Source organism: Pelobates fuscus, chromosome 13, assembly GCF_036172605.1.
Source record: "Pelobates fuscus isolate aPelFus1 chromosome 13, aPelFus1.pri, whole genome shotgun sequence".
NCBI classification, from domain to species: domain Eukaryota; kingdom Metazoa; phylum Chordata; class Amphibia; order Anura; family Pelobatidae; genus Pelobates; species Pelobates fuscus.
In genome coordinates, this window is record NC_086329.1 from 28,706,399 (window position 1) to 28,721,789 (window position 15,391).

The 15,391-nt window shown below is 38.8% G+C and overlaps 1 protein-coding gene across 8 annotated transcripts in view; it reads left to right on the forward strand.

Annotated features, from left to right (window-relative positions):
* The first annotated feature begins 3,526 nt into the window (after nt 1–3,526).
* MEIS2 (Meis homeobox 2) overlaps nt 3,527–15,391 on the forward strand; it is a 124,200-nt gene continuing 112,335 nt past the window's right edge. For 4 of the 8 annotated variants that reach the window (XM_063439973.1, XM_063439974.1, XM_063439976.1 and 1 more), the window contains exons 1-6: nt 4,077–4,292; nt 4,612–4,841; nt 5,798–5,939; nt 6,479–6,529; nt 7,083–7,133; nt 8,478–8,627. In XM_063439973.1, coding sequence (XP_063296043.1) covers nt 4,254–4,292; nt 4,612–4,841; nt 5,798–5,939; nt 6,479–6,529; nt 7,083–7,133; nt 8,478–8,627 — 663 coding nt within the window. In that variant the 5' untranslated portion in view covers nt 4,077–4,253. The other 4 variants (XM_063439975.1, XM_063439979.1, XM_063439980.1 and 1 more) reach the window with 4 other exon arrangements.

Consider the following 15,391-nt stretch of genomic DNA (forward strand, 5'->3'; position numbering starts at 1 on the left):
CTCCGTGCCTTGCTGGTTCTACCTTGTCTGCAATATACCAGAGCTCCAAATAGCTCCATCCCAGGCATGAGGTATCTGAGCCCATTCACCCCAGACTGACTGTCTCAACTCAGTCACCAGATTCCTATGAAATGGTGGCTGTCCCTTAACTCAGTCACCAGATTCCCATCACAGGCTGACTGTCTAATAACTCCAATAACCATAGTCCCATCACAGGCTGACTGTCTAATAACTCCAATAACCAGATTCCCATCACAGGCTGACTGTCTAATAACTCCAATAACCAGAGTCCCATCACAGGCTGACTGTCTAATAACTCCAATAACCATAGTCCCATCACAGGCTGACTGTCTAATAACTCCAATAACCAGAGTCCCATCACAGGCTGACTGTCTAATAACTCCAATAACCAGAGTCCCATCACAGGCTGACTGTCTAATAGCTCCAATAACCATAGTCCCATCACAGACTGACTGTCTAATAACTCCAATAACCAGAGTCCCATCACAGGCTGACTGTCTAATAACTCCAAAAACCAGAGTCCCATCCCAGACAGGCTGTCTCTTAACTCTCTCATCAGAATCCCATCCCAGGGTGGTTGTCCCTTAACTCCAGTAACAAGAATCCCACCCCGGACTGACTGTCTAATACAGTCCCATCCCAGGCCGACTGTCTAATAGCTCCAATAACCGGTGTCCCATGCCATCCTGGCTGTCTGATAGAGTCCCATTTAAAGCTGGCTGTCCCTATTAAGCAGAGTTGCCTTTGCTATCACTACTCACACAGACCCAGCCTGCCTCTCCCACAGCTGCCCTGAGGCATAGCCCTAAAGCCCAGTCTCTGTGCAGGATGCTGGGGTTAGGAATGCCCACTGACTGCTTCTATTTGCCATCCCATCCCATTACCATCCCCAATGTATGTGTCAGGATTCTCCTGTAGACATCTATGTTATGGAAGCTCTCCATTCAATGCAGCGGGCTTAACCCTTTCATTGTCGAACTGAGTAGTTAGAAAGAAAGCAACACGACCCCCCCCCCCCTCCCCCTTTTTCTGGAAATGAAGGAGTTAACCCTCCTGACTGCTTGAGATACTCCATCACCCAGACAGCCAGTGACCCCAAAAGCTACTTTTTACACAGTGACTGTTTCAGTGCTAGCTTAGATGGCTTGCTGACCTCTCTGGTAACAAAGAGGTTAAACTGATACATTAACCTGTGTTCCTCATTTTTCCCTAGCATTTTATTTCTTTTAAATAGAGGAGTGCTGTGATTATAGAGATGGGGCATTACAGGGGGCATCACTTGAAAAGGCTAAAAGACAGGCCCATCCTCCCCCTCCCTCCCCTTTAAACTCCAGGCCCCTGCCATGATTGATGGGCTCCAGGACTTGGGGTAATTGACTGTTCTGAGGTCTAAAGCAGGTTTCACTTCTAGCAAAGGGGCTGGACAACAAGACAAAAAGGGAGATCTTACCCCCCCTCCCCCTGAGAACTTCTTGGTGTTGTGTTTTTTGTTTTTTTTCCCTTCTGGTTTGGTGCTCGGGGGTGCAGCATTTTACTTCATTTAGTAAATAGTCTGTGTGTAATTAGCACTGCCATTAAGGAGCATTACCACGCTAATACCTGTGGACACATCCCACAGACAAACAACAAAGGATAGAATAATAGCAGCCTGTGAATGCCCTGTCCCTCACCCCTCAGCCCAGTGTGCCCTCATCCCAGGGCTCGGTGACCATGATTGAAGCCTTCAGTCACAGGAGAACCAGCACTCAGAACACAACATTCGAAATTCTGCTATTTCACACAGGCACATTCTGTTACACTGTGACACAGGCAATGATTGCATCGTGCTTTTACTCATTCCAAGTCGGATCATCGCTGATCAGATCTCATTCAAACACGTACTGATCTTCGCTTCCAAAAACAAAATACATTAATAAAAAATAAATGAATCTTTGTGTAAAACTAGCAATGTTAAAAATGTATGTGTGTGTTAGTGCATGTGTGTGCGTGTGTAACACACACACACACACACACACATCCTCTGTGTATTTTATCTCGTGGTATTTCCAGTGAAGTGCACACTCATTCTCACAGCACAGTCCTTCATTTGGGCCATTTGGGTACATATCCCAGCCTGATCTTACTGTATATAGACTGTACAAGCTGTTCTGCAGCAGCAAACAGCTTTTGGTGCTTAACCATTGGAGTGACAACCCAATGGTTAACTCCACCTACGCCCCCTATAGGGCACTATATGAATAAATCCCCCCCCCCCCCCCCCCCCCCACCAAAAAAAATAAAAGAAAAAAAATACTGAAAATGCATATAGTACTCTGTCTATGGAGGTAAATAGGGGGTCATGTTTGCACTTTTTTTTTATTCTTCTTTCTTTGGGTGTGAATCAAGCACTGGCAGTGAAGGGGTTAAGTAGAGCCCAGTACATACCTACAGACTGACCAGTGAGGGTGGGCATGGGGGCTGTGATGGTTGCTAGCTCCAGGAATCCGTGGGATGGTTTGGAAGGGATGTGTAGGGGTTAGGAAGGATCCAGTGATGTAGCCTCCCCCTTTCCCTGCCTCCCTGAACGAGCAGCAACTCCTGATTGCACGCTGCCCCTTCGCACAGCCTCCCAGACTCTGCCCCCCCCAATATCCATGTGTCTGTGTCGTAGGACTGGCTCTGGTCTCTCTCTACTTCCGGGTTTCGTCATTTTTTTTCATTCTCCCGCCGATCAGCTCAACAAACTGAGTCTCTTGTAGAAGCCAGGAACAGCCAACCTGCCAGCAGTCACTCATCTGCCAGAGACAGGCTGCAAAAATCCCCACCTCACTCACCCGTCTCTGCTGCTCCATCGCTGCACAAGGAAGCTTGCTCTATATATTTTTTCATTATTGAATTTTTTTATTTTATTTTATTTTTTTGTAAATATTTATTTAATTTTTTTTGTTATTTTTATTTTTCCCTTGGTATTTTTGCATCACTTGGATCTTTCTTTTTTTTGTTGTTTTGTTTTTTCTTCACGTGTCATTGGAGGAAAAAAAAAAGAGAGAGTCAGATCTGTAGGGACCTGTCAAGAGGAGTTACAGAAACATAGGAGCAGCAGGGGAGAGAGAGAGAGAGAGAAAGGGTTGGAAGATTTGCTGCTCACTTTCTACCTTCATCATCACTCCTAGCACCATCATCCTCCTCCTCCCTGCTGCCACAATCCCTCATTCAGCACCTTAACATGCTCTGCCACTGATTGACATCTGAAGTGGCAGATAGCCATGACAGTCCCCAGTTTGGGTACATGTGGCTCTCTCCAGGGCCGTCACTAAAGACCAACTTGGAAGATTTTGACAATTAAAAAAAAAAAAAAACTAAATAAATAAATAACACACAAAAAAAATACAAGATTTTTTTTTCTTCCCAAGAATCCAATTTCAAGTGTGAACCAGGAAGACCTAAACTCCGAAACAAAATATATATACATTTTTATATTTAAAAAAATAAATAAAATAAAAAGAAGATTTTGCTGTGGCTATTTTACATTTTATTTTTATTATTATTTTTTTAATTTAGCATGCTTTTATGATTGTGGCTTTTTTTCCCATCCTGGTGCCAGCTGAAGAACCATTTCTGGATTTGCAGAAGGAACAGCAAACATTTTTTGGTTAAACCCCCTCCCTCCCTGACCCCATACCCCCCTGGCACTCTCCCAGGAGCCGGACACAGCCTGCCTTACTGGGAACCACTATAGGGCTAAGGACAGGACCCTATTGATGGCGCAAAGGGTAGGTTTAAATGCCCCCCACAAATACAGCATGGGGTATGTTTAAATCTGGGGGGGGGGGGGGGGGGGGCGGGGGGGGTTGCAAATATGATTTAGAGATCAGCGTGTAATATGTGTGTTAATAAACAGTGAATATGTATGTTTAAGGCAGAGTGCATCCCTGCATGTCTCTCTCTCTCTCTCTCACTCTCTCTCTCTCTCTCTCTGTCTCTCTCATGTCTCTCTCCTCTGTCTCTCTCCTGATCTCTCTAGCTTTCAGTAGTCAGTTCTATCTCTTGCTACAGCCTGGTTCCACAAAGTCAGTTCCTTTCCCCGGCTTCTCTTTTCCCCCCCAGCTTTTCCCCCAGCAAATCCCTTTCTAAGATTTTCTCATTCTCTCTTTTCTCTCGGAGGACCTCACACCTTTTTTTTTTTTTTTCCTTTTTTTTTTTTTCGGGAGATTTGTCTTTTTTTTTTTTCTTCTTCTTTTTTTTTTTTTTGGATGAGCAGTAAAGACCCTTCACACGCCTCAATGTTCCTGGTAAACTGTTTCTCTTTGGAACTTCAACATTTTATTTGATTTGGCCAATTTTTTTTATTATTTTTTTTTATAATTATTATTATTATACAATAGATTTTTTTTAATTTAATTTTTTTTTTATTCATTGTATAATTTTTAAAAGTATTTATTTTCTTCTCAAGGCCTTCCTGCTTTTAAACTTTACTCACTATCACTCCCATTCTGTTTGGATCTGTTGGGTTTATTATTTCCTGTTATGTCTTTGGGTTTATCTGGTTTTATTTTATTTTTTATTTATTTTTTTTTTCTTCTAAACTTCTGTCTTTTCTTTTTCTGGCAGTACGATGAGTTACCGCACTATGGCATGGACGGGGTGGGGGTACCAACCTCAATGTATGGTGACCCCCACGCCCCACGACCCATTCCACCGGTACACCATTTAAACCACGGACCCCCCCTCCATGCCAGCCAGCACTATGGAACTCATGCCCCTCACCCAAATGTCATGCCCACCAGCATGGGATCTGCTGTGAATGATGCCCTAAAAAGAGACAAAGATGCAATTTATGGGTAGGTGCCTGGTTATTTGCATGTGGGTAACAGAGGGGGTAACAAAAAGCATGTGAAGCCAAAAAGGGATTTTTAAAAAATATATTGCATTTACCTCCAGTCTTCAGAGAATGTGTGCAAAATGCTGGTCTGTCAGTTAGTGTAGATAATATATTTCAGCAACAAAGAATTAAATTGAGAAAGTGAGTGAACATATACTTATCTTGTACATCAAAATAAAAGATCTGATTTAAAAAAAAAAAGCTTAAAAGCTTTAAAAAAAAAATGAAGAAATTCAGGTTGGGAGCATAGATGGTAAAGTGGGTAACTGTGAATTGTGAGCAAGTCAGGCCTGACTGTGTCTATGCTAATACCGGGGTAAATCCAGCGCCGAGCATAGTAACAGGACCTTCACCCAGCACAGAGAATGCTTCTAATACCGACTAAATACGGATTAAATAAAAGCATTCATTATCATCGTGTTGCTAAGCACAGAAATGATTGCAAATTATTTATTAGCCAGATACAATTTGTAATTGTATTATTTTGCTTAGAAAGTCTGTTCTATGTGCGCAGGAATCTAGGTAAGCAAGTCATATTTTTTTAAACATTTTTTTTTTTTTTTTTTACTATTCTTATGATTAAATATTACATTAAATAATTTATATCTTAGAATTTATTTATAAAATATACAGTGCATGAACGCTGCGGTTTACCTGACTTTTATTATTGTTATTTTTTTTAAGTCATTTCAGTGCCTTGAATAAATAATTTTTCTTGGATGCTTATGCTTTTTATTATTATTACTTATTAGGGTGATCTCTTGCCTTTATTCTGTGTTTTTGGCTTTAAGAGGATATTGCATGGGATTTTTTAAGCAGTTTGTCTTGTGAATTGGCCTCTCCCTTTGCTTCCCTTCAACTTTAAATATTGCAATTTTTTTTCTTCTTGTTAATATGTTTTGGGGGGTTCTCTAGACACCCCCTCTTTCCTTTATTAGCCCTGGTTTTTGAGAAATGTGAACTAGCAACGTGTACCCCCAGAGAGCCGGGAGTCGCTGGAGGGGATGTATGTTCGTCGGATTCCTTTAACGAAGACATCGCAGTATTTGCAAAACAGGTCAATCACCTCCATTGCTTGTACCCCAAAACCTCCATTGTCAACACTTGACCTCCATGACCTCCTGTTAGGCCTTGCTACAGCGCCTTCCTGACCACAATGTTTGTAAACAGAACGTTGAGGAAGATACATTGTATGCAGCACTCATACACTGGGCGTGCAGTAACTAAACTTGCAATCATATCCTCAAATTAAAACCTATTTCATTTTACCCTTAATATATTAATTTTCACTGTTTTGATTATGGGTATCATTTATCATTACTGTATACTTTGACAAAACACCCAAATCTGCAGGAGGGCTGCATAAACATATTAAGTAACTAACACATATCTAATTCGTGAATACTATACAACAAAAAGGAAACTGTACAAGATACATTTATTTGGGGGTAATTAGAACACGTGTTTTTATCCCCATCCGTGTCTGCTTTTTAAAGCCATTTTTCTAGATTTTCTCCCTTAGAAAAAAAAAACATAAATTCAGAGGATTTTACCCCAAACCCGTCGGTCACTTAATTGTTCTATTTTCTGTCACAGGTTCGAGCAGAAAAACCTCTTTTTTCCTCAAATCCCGAGCTGGATAATTTGGTGAGAAATGTTTTTTAATTTCACTTATGGTTTATTTTTAACAACTAATAATACTTTATTTTATTATTATTTTTTTACATCTATTTTATATTTATTTTAAGTTAAGTACAGTGCACTGGGACATGGAGAGGTTTTACTGTGAGTTTATTTGACTCCATTTCCAGTTAAAAAGTAAAGTGAAAGTGGTGAGCTAAATGTATGTATGTCACCTGTGGAGTTGCCCTGTCCTTCAGATTATTAATGTCACTGAATTAGCAGGCAGGACATCCATCAGAAGTCTCAGGCAATCAGGGACGGATCAGGATTACACTTGATCAAGCCAAGTCAGCCATAACTAAGGAATTCGCTAAAATGCTGGCTAATTAGCATTGCCCTTGACAGGGGTCTCTGCACAGGGCAAAGTATGGGGTCCTTCCCTACCATTAGACCATCTCCTGCCCTAACATAGACTACTATCCCTCCAAACCCCATGCTCTAAGTGAAACTTGTTCCTATACCTCAAACCAAACTGTATCCAGAACATAACTCCATATCTCTCTCTCTCTCTTTGTAGATGATCCAGGCTATTCAAGTCTTGAGGTTTCATCTCTTAGAATTAGAAAAGGTAAATACATTGTTGTGTTTTTTATTACATTATATTATGTATTATGTTTGGCGTATTAATTGTTTATTACAATGTTTCTCTTTTATTTAGGAGAGTGTTTTAACATAAATCTCCCCTTTCTCGTCTATGCGATTATCTCACAAGAAATTTATTGTGCTAATTAAATATTTATATAAATATAAATATATATATATATATATATATATGTGTGTGTGTGTGTGTGTATATATATATATGAATGTGATTAAAGTATATGTATACACACATACCTGCAAATACTATATATATATATATATATATATATATATATATATATATTAGTGTGTATCTACGTCAATTAAAAAATAATTGTATTTTATTGCACTTTAATTTTACATGTTATGAATGAAAAGGTTTCTAATTATATCCTATAAAATAGTAATTATAGCATTCTGTCGTGTGACTGTTTATTTTTATTATCTTTGTTGTGTGTATGACATTATATATATTATTTATAAATATTGCTGTTGGGCCAGTAGAGAATGGAAGCGTTAGCCTGTTTGTTAAACCGGTTTCCATGTATCTGTGCGAAGCGCTGTATACATTAGGGATAGATAACAGCACAAAGCGATTTGTGAAGTGTTCCTATACCGTGGGGGCTTTGGAACTCACTCCGGATTAAATTGCCCACACTACCCGGGCATTGGATCTCACTCCGGATTTTACTCCCCACGTTGCCCAGGCATTGGATCTCACTCCGGATTCGAGTTGCCCTATTTGCCCGGACATTGGATCTCACTCCGAATTATTAGTGACCGCCTCGGCCAGGCATTGGATCTCACTCCGGATTATAACTCCCAAATTGCCCACTCATTGGGTCCCACTATGACCTCCAGTGCTGTGGATTTCCCTGTCTGTGTCCCAGGGACATGGGTCGAACATCAGGGAGTGATGTGCACATGCCCGGGAGGTGGTTAACAATTTCATTATTGTATTTTGATGAGGGGTTTTCCTCCTTAAATCTAGATCTCACTGTCTCTCCTCTTTTTGTGCTATCTTTTCCTTTTACATTTCCTGCTGTTTCTCTCCATCCATCCTGGATACATTGTCTTTTTGCCCTGTTTAACCCTCTCCTCCCTGCTGCCCCCTCTTGTTTTCTCCCCTCTCATCCTCTCTCTCTTTTCTGGCTGTTGCTGCTAGGGTCTCAGGAGAATAATATCTGCTCTTACAATTTCTTTATTGCTTCCTTGCCTCCAACTATTACAGCCCTTAATGATAGTTTACTCTTGGAGGACACAGCTTGTTACTATTCACACCAACACACAAAATGCTTTCCTCTCCCCCCCCCTCCTGCCCCCTCCCCAGGTCCATGAATTATGCGATAATTTTTGTCATCGATACATCAGCTGTCTGAAAGGAAAAATGCCAATAGATTTAGTGATTGATGAGAGGGACGGCAGCTCCAAATCTGACCACGAAGAACTATCTGGATCTTCTACGAACCTCGCAGATCATGTAAGTCCCATGCTTCTTACTGAATCCCCATATGTACTATGTATCGCATGGCGAGTTCCATGCGATATTTAAACTGTCTGCTTTGGAAATGGCTTTATGAATTTAAGGCAGCAGCACTCAATGTGGCCTACAATATGTATTTACTGTATACCTTTATGGTCTGCCCAGGCTGGTTTGTCTCATTGAAACTCATCTCACTTGTATTTTATTGCTGAGCCTCCTTTTTCAGTGTCTGTGGTGGCTGAGCCCCCAATAATATGTTTTAAGGTTTTTTTTTACACCTCTCTTATCTGTTTTAATGTCCAGGTTCCACTTACTTCTTCGAATATTAATATATGTAATTGCTGAGCCTCAACATAATGCTGAAAGTCATATATTTAGGTTTTTGGCCTCCTTTAGCTGTGTCATTGCCTTGGTTTTAATAACTGCTAGTAATAAGAATCATTGTTAAATGCTGATAATGATTTATTGAAATATTTGGACTCTTTTATATATTTTATTGGACGGTATTCTATACCTGCTGAGCTTCTTTGGTGTATTTTATTTATTTATTATTAAGCCTCCAATGATTGCTGGTAATAATATACTGCATTCTTTGGCCTCCCCTTAATTGCTGAGCCTCCTTAGTGTTTTTCTTTGTGGAGGCTCGTTGTACCTGTGACTTAGGTCCCTTAGTGCCATCTTCCTGCCCAGCTTTAGTGTATTATTGATCAATGTGTAGTTGCTGTGATATATGGTAGTTAAACAACATACACGCATTTTCCATATTGTAATTACAAATACATATTGTTTTTGAGTGTATAATATATATACATTATATTCAATTTTGTAACTTTTTCTTGTGCAGAAGGTTCTGGTATTAATTTAAAAAGTATCGATGTGCATTTATTTGGGTATCAGAGGGCTATTCTCTGACATTTTGCGGGTGCCATCTGTGCCCACTTGCCCCTTGTGATGCCCCCAGGCAGGCGCCCAGAGCCTCTGCCATAGAATCGTAACCTTTAATGAACCAATAATTGACTTTCTATTAAGGAGAGCTGGAGAGAATTATTGAGAGCGCTATTGCAGGTTAAGCATCGATTTTTAACACTTTAATAATGGGGCACAGTGAGATCAGGCGCTTAATGGAGGCTGGCTGGCTGTGAGAGGCTTGTCTTAGTGAATACTGTACATGTTTAGAGATAACTCCAAGTCTGCTTGCTGTATTCTTTATGCATTGTTCTGCTTTATAGAACCATAGTTCTATAGGGGTGGCACGTAAAGGGATTGTGGGCACTGCCAGGGTGGGGCATCATCAGAAATAAATTGTAAAGTGCCATGCACAGGGGCAGAACTGCTATGGTCCATTACTGGAGGGTCACAGAGGGGCCTGGCTGTAAGGTGTATATATAAAAAAAAAAACTACTGGGACATTGTATCATTCCTATCATTAACCCTTAGAGTGCCAGAGGTTTGCCCAAACATTGCCTTCTAATGTTTTGAGCACACCCCTGGCACTCAAACGGGTTAATTATATCTTGGTCTAAAACTGCTTCGTTTTATACAAAATTTAATTAGTTTGCTGTTAAAATATATATTCTGTAGAACTGCATCAAAATCAGTCATAGAACTAGTTTATTAACCCGTAGTAAACTGGCTTGCAGTGAGTGGGTTAAATGCCAGAGGCGTTGAAAACAATCACGGATTCGTTACATTTATTTACAAATTGTTTTACCCGGAAGAATCCATTGAGATTCTCTCTCAATGCAAACAGACAGTGTGTCTATTCTGGCTGTGTATATGGCAGGGCTGGGTGATCTAGGTTATATATGGGCTGTATCTCCCACTGTGTACAGAACAAGCTGGGGGTTTGTAGAATAGATTTCTCGTGTTTGTTTCCACTGCTCCCAGTTCCAGGTTTTTAGTTGGCACAAGTCTGGGGACTTTAGGGAAGAGATGAACAATAGACAGGATCTGTGTATATACAATCTTGTAACATGTATACACCCCCCTCCTCTGTAGAGTTAGGCTTCCTACCAAAGTACAGTCTGAGAGCTGGTGTCCTGCTTAGTGGATTACACACCAGGCATGTTCAGAAATCTGACAGATGGCCACGGCTAAAGCCAATTTACTTTGCTCCTTAGTAATACGGAACCTTATTATAGTTTCAAGGAACTACAGGATTTGGGTGACCAGCCCTTTGTCTGTGCAAGCCAATTACCAAACTGGACAGCCTTTGGGAAGCACTGGAGACCAGTTGGTGTAGGGAGGTTTTCTAAGTGTGGATGAGCTGTCTCTGAAAGGGTTAAATGTTCCAAGTCACTAAAAAAAAAACCCCAACAAAACAACTCATTTCCATTCAGTTTAAGAAGATTAACTGTTCCAGTGCCAGATTATTGTACAGCATGCTGCTATCAGACCAGCTATTGCCACTGTGCAGGACACACTTGGGGCAAAGCAAGTAATCTGTCAGCAACTATTCTGTGATCACTAAATCAGAAAGGGAAGCCATAATGCATTGCTTTTATTACAACACAAACTGGGATTATTTACTAAACTGGCAGTCGTGAAACACTCGCAGGGGAATTGCAAATCTCAAACCAGAATAGATCACATGGAAAAGTAATCCGGTTGGAGAATTATGTTTGGCCTTAAATTTGCAATTCCCTTGTCAATTGTCCCTCAAAACACAGTTTATTGAATATATCCAATGCATACCCCTTTAAGTTATTTTATTTTGTTTATTACTGCTATTGCAATGTTGGCATTTGTGAGTTTTATTTGCAAAGTGATTCCCACAAATATACACAATTTAAAATTTATTTTTTATAAAAAAAAAAGCTACATAAATGACATGATTTTTTTATATATATATATTGACGTTGTGGCAGGCTTATGCAATGTATGATCATATAATGTAACTAAATCCCCATTTTTTTGCCTAGATTAGGTGTTTTTAAAAAAAACTTTTACAGACTAATAAAGTCTGTCGACATTGAAGTTGCTGTTTAGTAGATAGGAGAGTGCGCTGGATCTTGTGTATTTATTATATATATATATATATATATATATATATATAATGTAATTCCCCACACAAGTATCATCCTTGACTACAGCGTTTGTTGTCCTGTGGTGTGGCTATTATAGTAAATAATGACTTTGGGGTGAGGTGGATGTGTTTAGTATGAAGTGTCTGCTGTTTTATATATACTATATTTAGATTGGAGAAGGCCGGAGGTGCCTTGTTCTTCAAATGCACTTTTAGATTGCGGTAACAGGGCTGTCTTCCTGTATAAATTTAGAGAGACACTCTTGGTTTAGCCATTGAAGATTACAGAGTGGTGATCGATGCACTAGGTTAACCAGACAATTGTAGAGGGGACTGTGTTGGCCTGCTTCCATTGAAAGGGTTAAGTGTGGGCTTTGTATGTGCAAATGCTTCTTGCACTGGTATTATCAGAGAGCGCTAGGTCTGATTGGATTAGTTTCTAAAAAGTGCAATCGTGGAGAATTGAATGTAGTGGAATTGCAAATTGTAGGCTAAAGTCACAAATTCGAAACTTTCTCCAAATTCACCACAATGGATATTTTGGCTTTTTATTTGAAAAATTCTGTGTCTACAATAGGTGGACTAACACATAACTATTTGCAACAAGACACGTTGGACGTACAGGAACAGAAGGTGCTGAGGGCCCAGCTCAAAAGAGCTTACATTCTAAGAGATAACATATCACTGTAAACCATTGGTGGCTAAGGCATTCTAAGAGAGAGGCGTTGAATTCACCAAACACAGAATAGTGACACGTTCATGAAACATTTGCGAATTATAGGCCTACGCAGTCAAGCTTGGCGTCGGAGAGGTTTTTAAATTTCACCATTGTGGCCTAACTCATACAGTTACCTTGTCAATTCTCCACAGTTTTGATTCAGTGAACAAAGCCCCCCCCCCCCTAAGTTACGGAACATACCCAATATATTGACAGTATACCCTCTTTCCAAGCACAAAATTCATACACGGTGTAAACTGCTACAGAGGATAATATTGCATCAACTCCACATGAAGGCCGATATATATATGTCCCCTCACTGCAATTTCACTTCACAGTCTAGATCTTTTAACATATATGTTGATTGTGCAGGTAAGATTAGGTAAAATATATATATAGACAAAAAAAAGAAGAATGTTGGGGGGGAGGGGGGGAGGTATAGTTTTAGATCAAAAAGGCACTTTTTGCCTACACTGTGCAGTTTTGATTTTAATTTACTATAATTCGGTGTTTAGGGAATAAGTTCTGTTTAATTTACTTGAAACTGCTATAGATTTTGAAAGCTAGAATTGCTGATTGAAAAAATATCCGGTGTATAATAATTTATTCTTAGGTACTTCCATTCACTCACTTGTTTAACAACTTTTTTTGAAATCACAGGCACTCACAAACACATTCACCAACTCTCTCAGAGTGTTACTTTGTAAACCAAAACATTAACTAGGCTGTGATTTCATAGTTCGCACTTCTTGTTGCTTCCCATCTCTCCTCCGCCGCCCCCCACATTTAGCGATAATGTTTAACTGTACTCGTGTCTGTATTCAAAGTTTTATGTGTAATATAATGTAGGTGTGTGACTCTAGGACTAGGTCATCAAGTAAAAAATACTGACAGATTTTTAGGATTTCTCAAATTAATGACTAATGAAACACTAATGTATATGACAAAAATTTACCCCTGTCATTCACTCACACTGTAACATACGCACAATCAGTCATTCATCATATTATATCACACACATATATCTAGACTGTAAGCTCTTTGGGCAGTGTCCTCTTTAACCTATTGTTCCTGTGACATTTTGTAATTGTTTTATTTATTGTAAAATTTCCCCCTTTATAATATTTCAATCGGTTGCGGAATAAGTTTGTGCTATGTAAATGACAATACAAAATACAATATCTGCAGTCAGTCATTCTTGTATAATATTTGTCAGATGATAACATTTTTTTTTTTTTTTTAAGTCACACAGTCACAAACTCACACTCCGCCAGTCATTCAAATATACCCATACTCAATCACGCACATGGTTAGTAATCGGGGCATATACCTATACTTAAATCACTCACACACAGTAACAGAGTAATACACCAGCAGTGAATCACTCACGTACCACCAGTCACCAAGTTATATACCAACACTCATACACTGTCAATCATTGAGTAATATACCGGCATTCAATCACTCATACACAGTCATAGAGTCACTCAACTACACTCAATCATTCATGCACTTTATCATTAAGGAAGGGATATATTTCTTCTCAATCACAATACCTCAACCAGTTTAACTCACTTATTCTCAAACTTTTTAAACTTTCATCAGCCAACATATACGCAAATATATTTACATTTACAGAATTGTTTCCACATATTGCATATGCAATACATTTTTACATATAACATATGTAATATATACTTATATATCTACATATACACACACACATTAATTCTCAATGTGCATACACTCTTACTTCACACTTGTTTTTAACATTTTAAGACACTCACTCCACACAGCGTTCGGTCTTACATGGGAAGGAATTACAATCCCACGCATAAACCCACACAATATTGTGTTTGCGTCAGACACATGCTTTTTTTTGTGGTTAAATCCTTTATAACAAGTTGGTAGGCTGCAGTGGCACTTGAGGGCTGCGGTTCTGTGCTAAGGAAGGGAGTACCGAGAGGTTCATACACATTTCTTTGATGACAATTCCTCCTTACGCTCACAAGTTTACTTAAGGTCACTTGGAACTCTTAAAAAACATGGGTAAATTAAACAATACATTATAAATATTCTTTGTAAACACCGCCGCACTCAGAGTTCTATATTCTTCTAACATATCCTGCAATATGTAAACAAACACGGACAGATTATCACAGTAATATTTTTATACATTTTTTAAGACTTATTCTGCTATTTTTTAACTTTCCCAGATAAGCATGTGAGAACAAAAAAAATGTTTTGGGATATTATTTAATACAATTCAATACAGGTTGTAATTGGCATGTAAATATAAACAAATTAAGATATTAAGTTATTTTATTAAATAGTTCAGTGGAAGGCAGGTATTATCTAAGTGGCCAAGGAGTTAATACAGCCTTGTCAATTTAATTCTTCATCGATGGCTAGCTATGTATTTTTTTTTTCTAAAGTGTGTCTGATTTTAAACTTTTTACAGTAATAAAGAAACAATTTTTTCATGCGACCCTTCTTTTTGAGAAATACGGATGCAATGTGTGAACTATTTGAACTATTACTTTTTCACGCTACCTATGAAATAATATTTGGCTGACTGCATCTATCCATCAAGTTATACAGTAGAGACAGCTAATTAATATTCTTTTATGATCACCTAAAAGTGGTAGTATCAAATAAATAAACAAAATGATCCCTCTGTATGGAACAACTTTAAAAATAGAACACATTGAGAAAATTGAAATACGGTAATCAAAAACAATATAGAGAGGCAGGTTTTGATTTATAATTTTAAAATGCTAAAAAGAAAAGCACATAACAAATAAAATCTTCAGGATGTCTGTGCCCTAAACGCAGGCTCCCTAACTTTCCATTCCTGAATTCATTCTACCGTTTGAATCCAGGAAAAAACAAATACTTCCATGTCCTGTGTAATTCCATTTGTCAGATATATGTACAAAGTGATTAAACACATGAAAGCTTTATATACAGAGTGTGCAAATTACTGTAAATGAAGAAAAGGGGGAAAAAAACAACAAA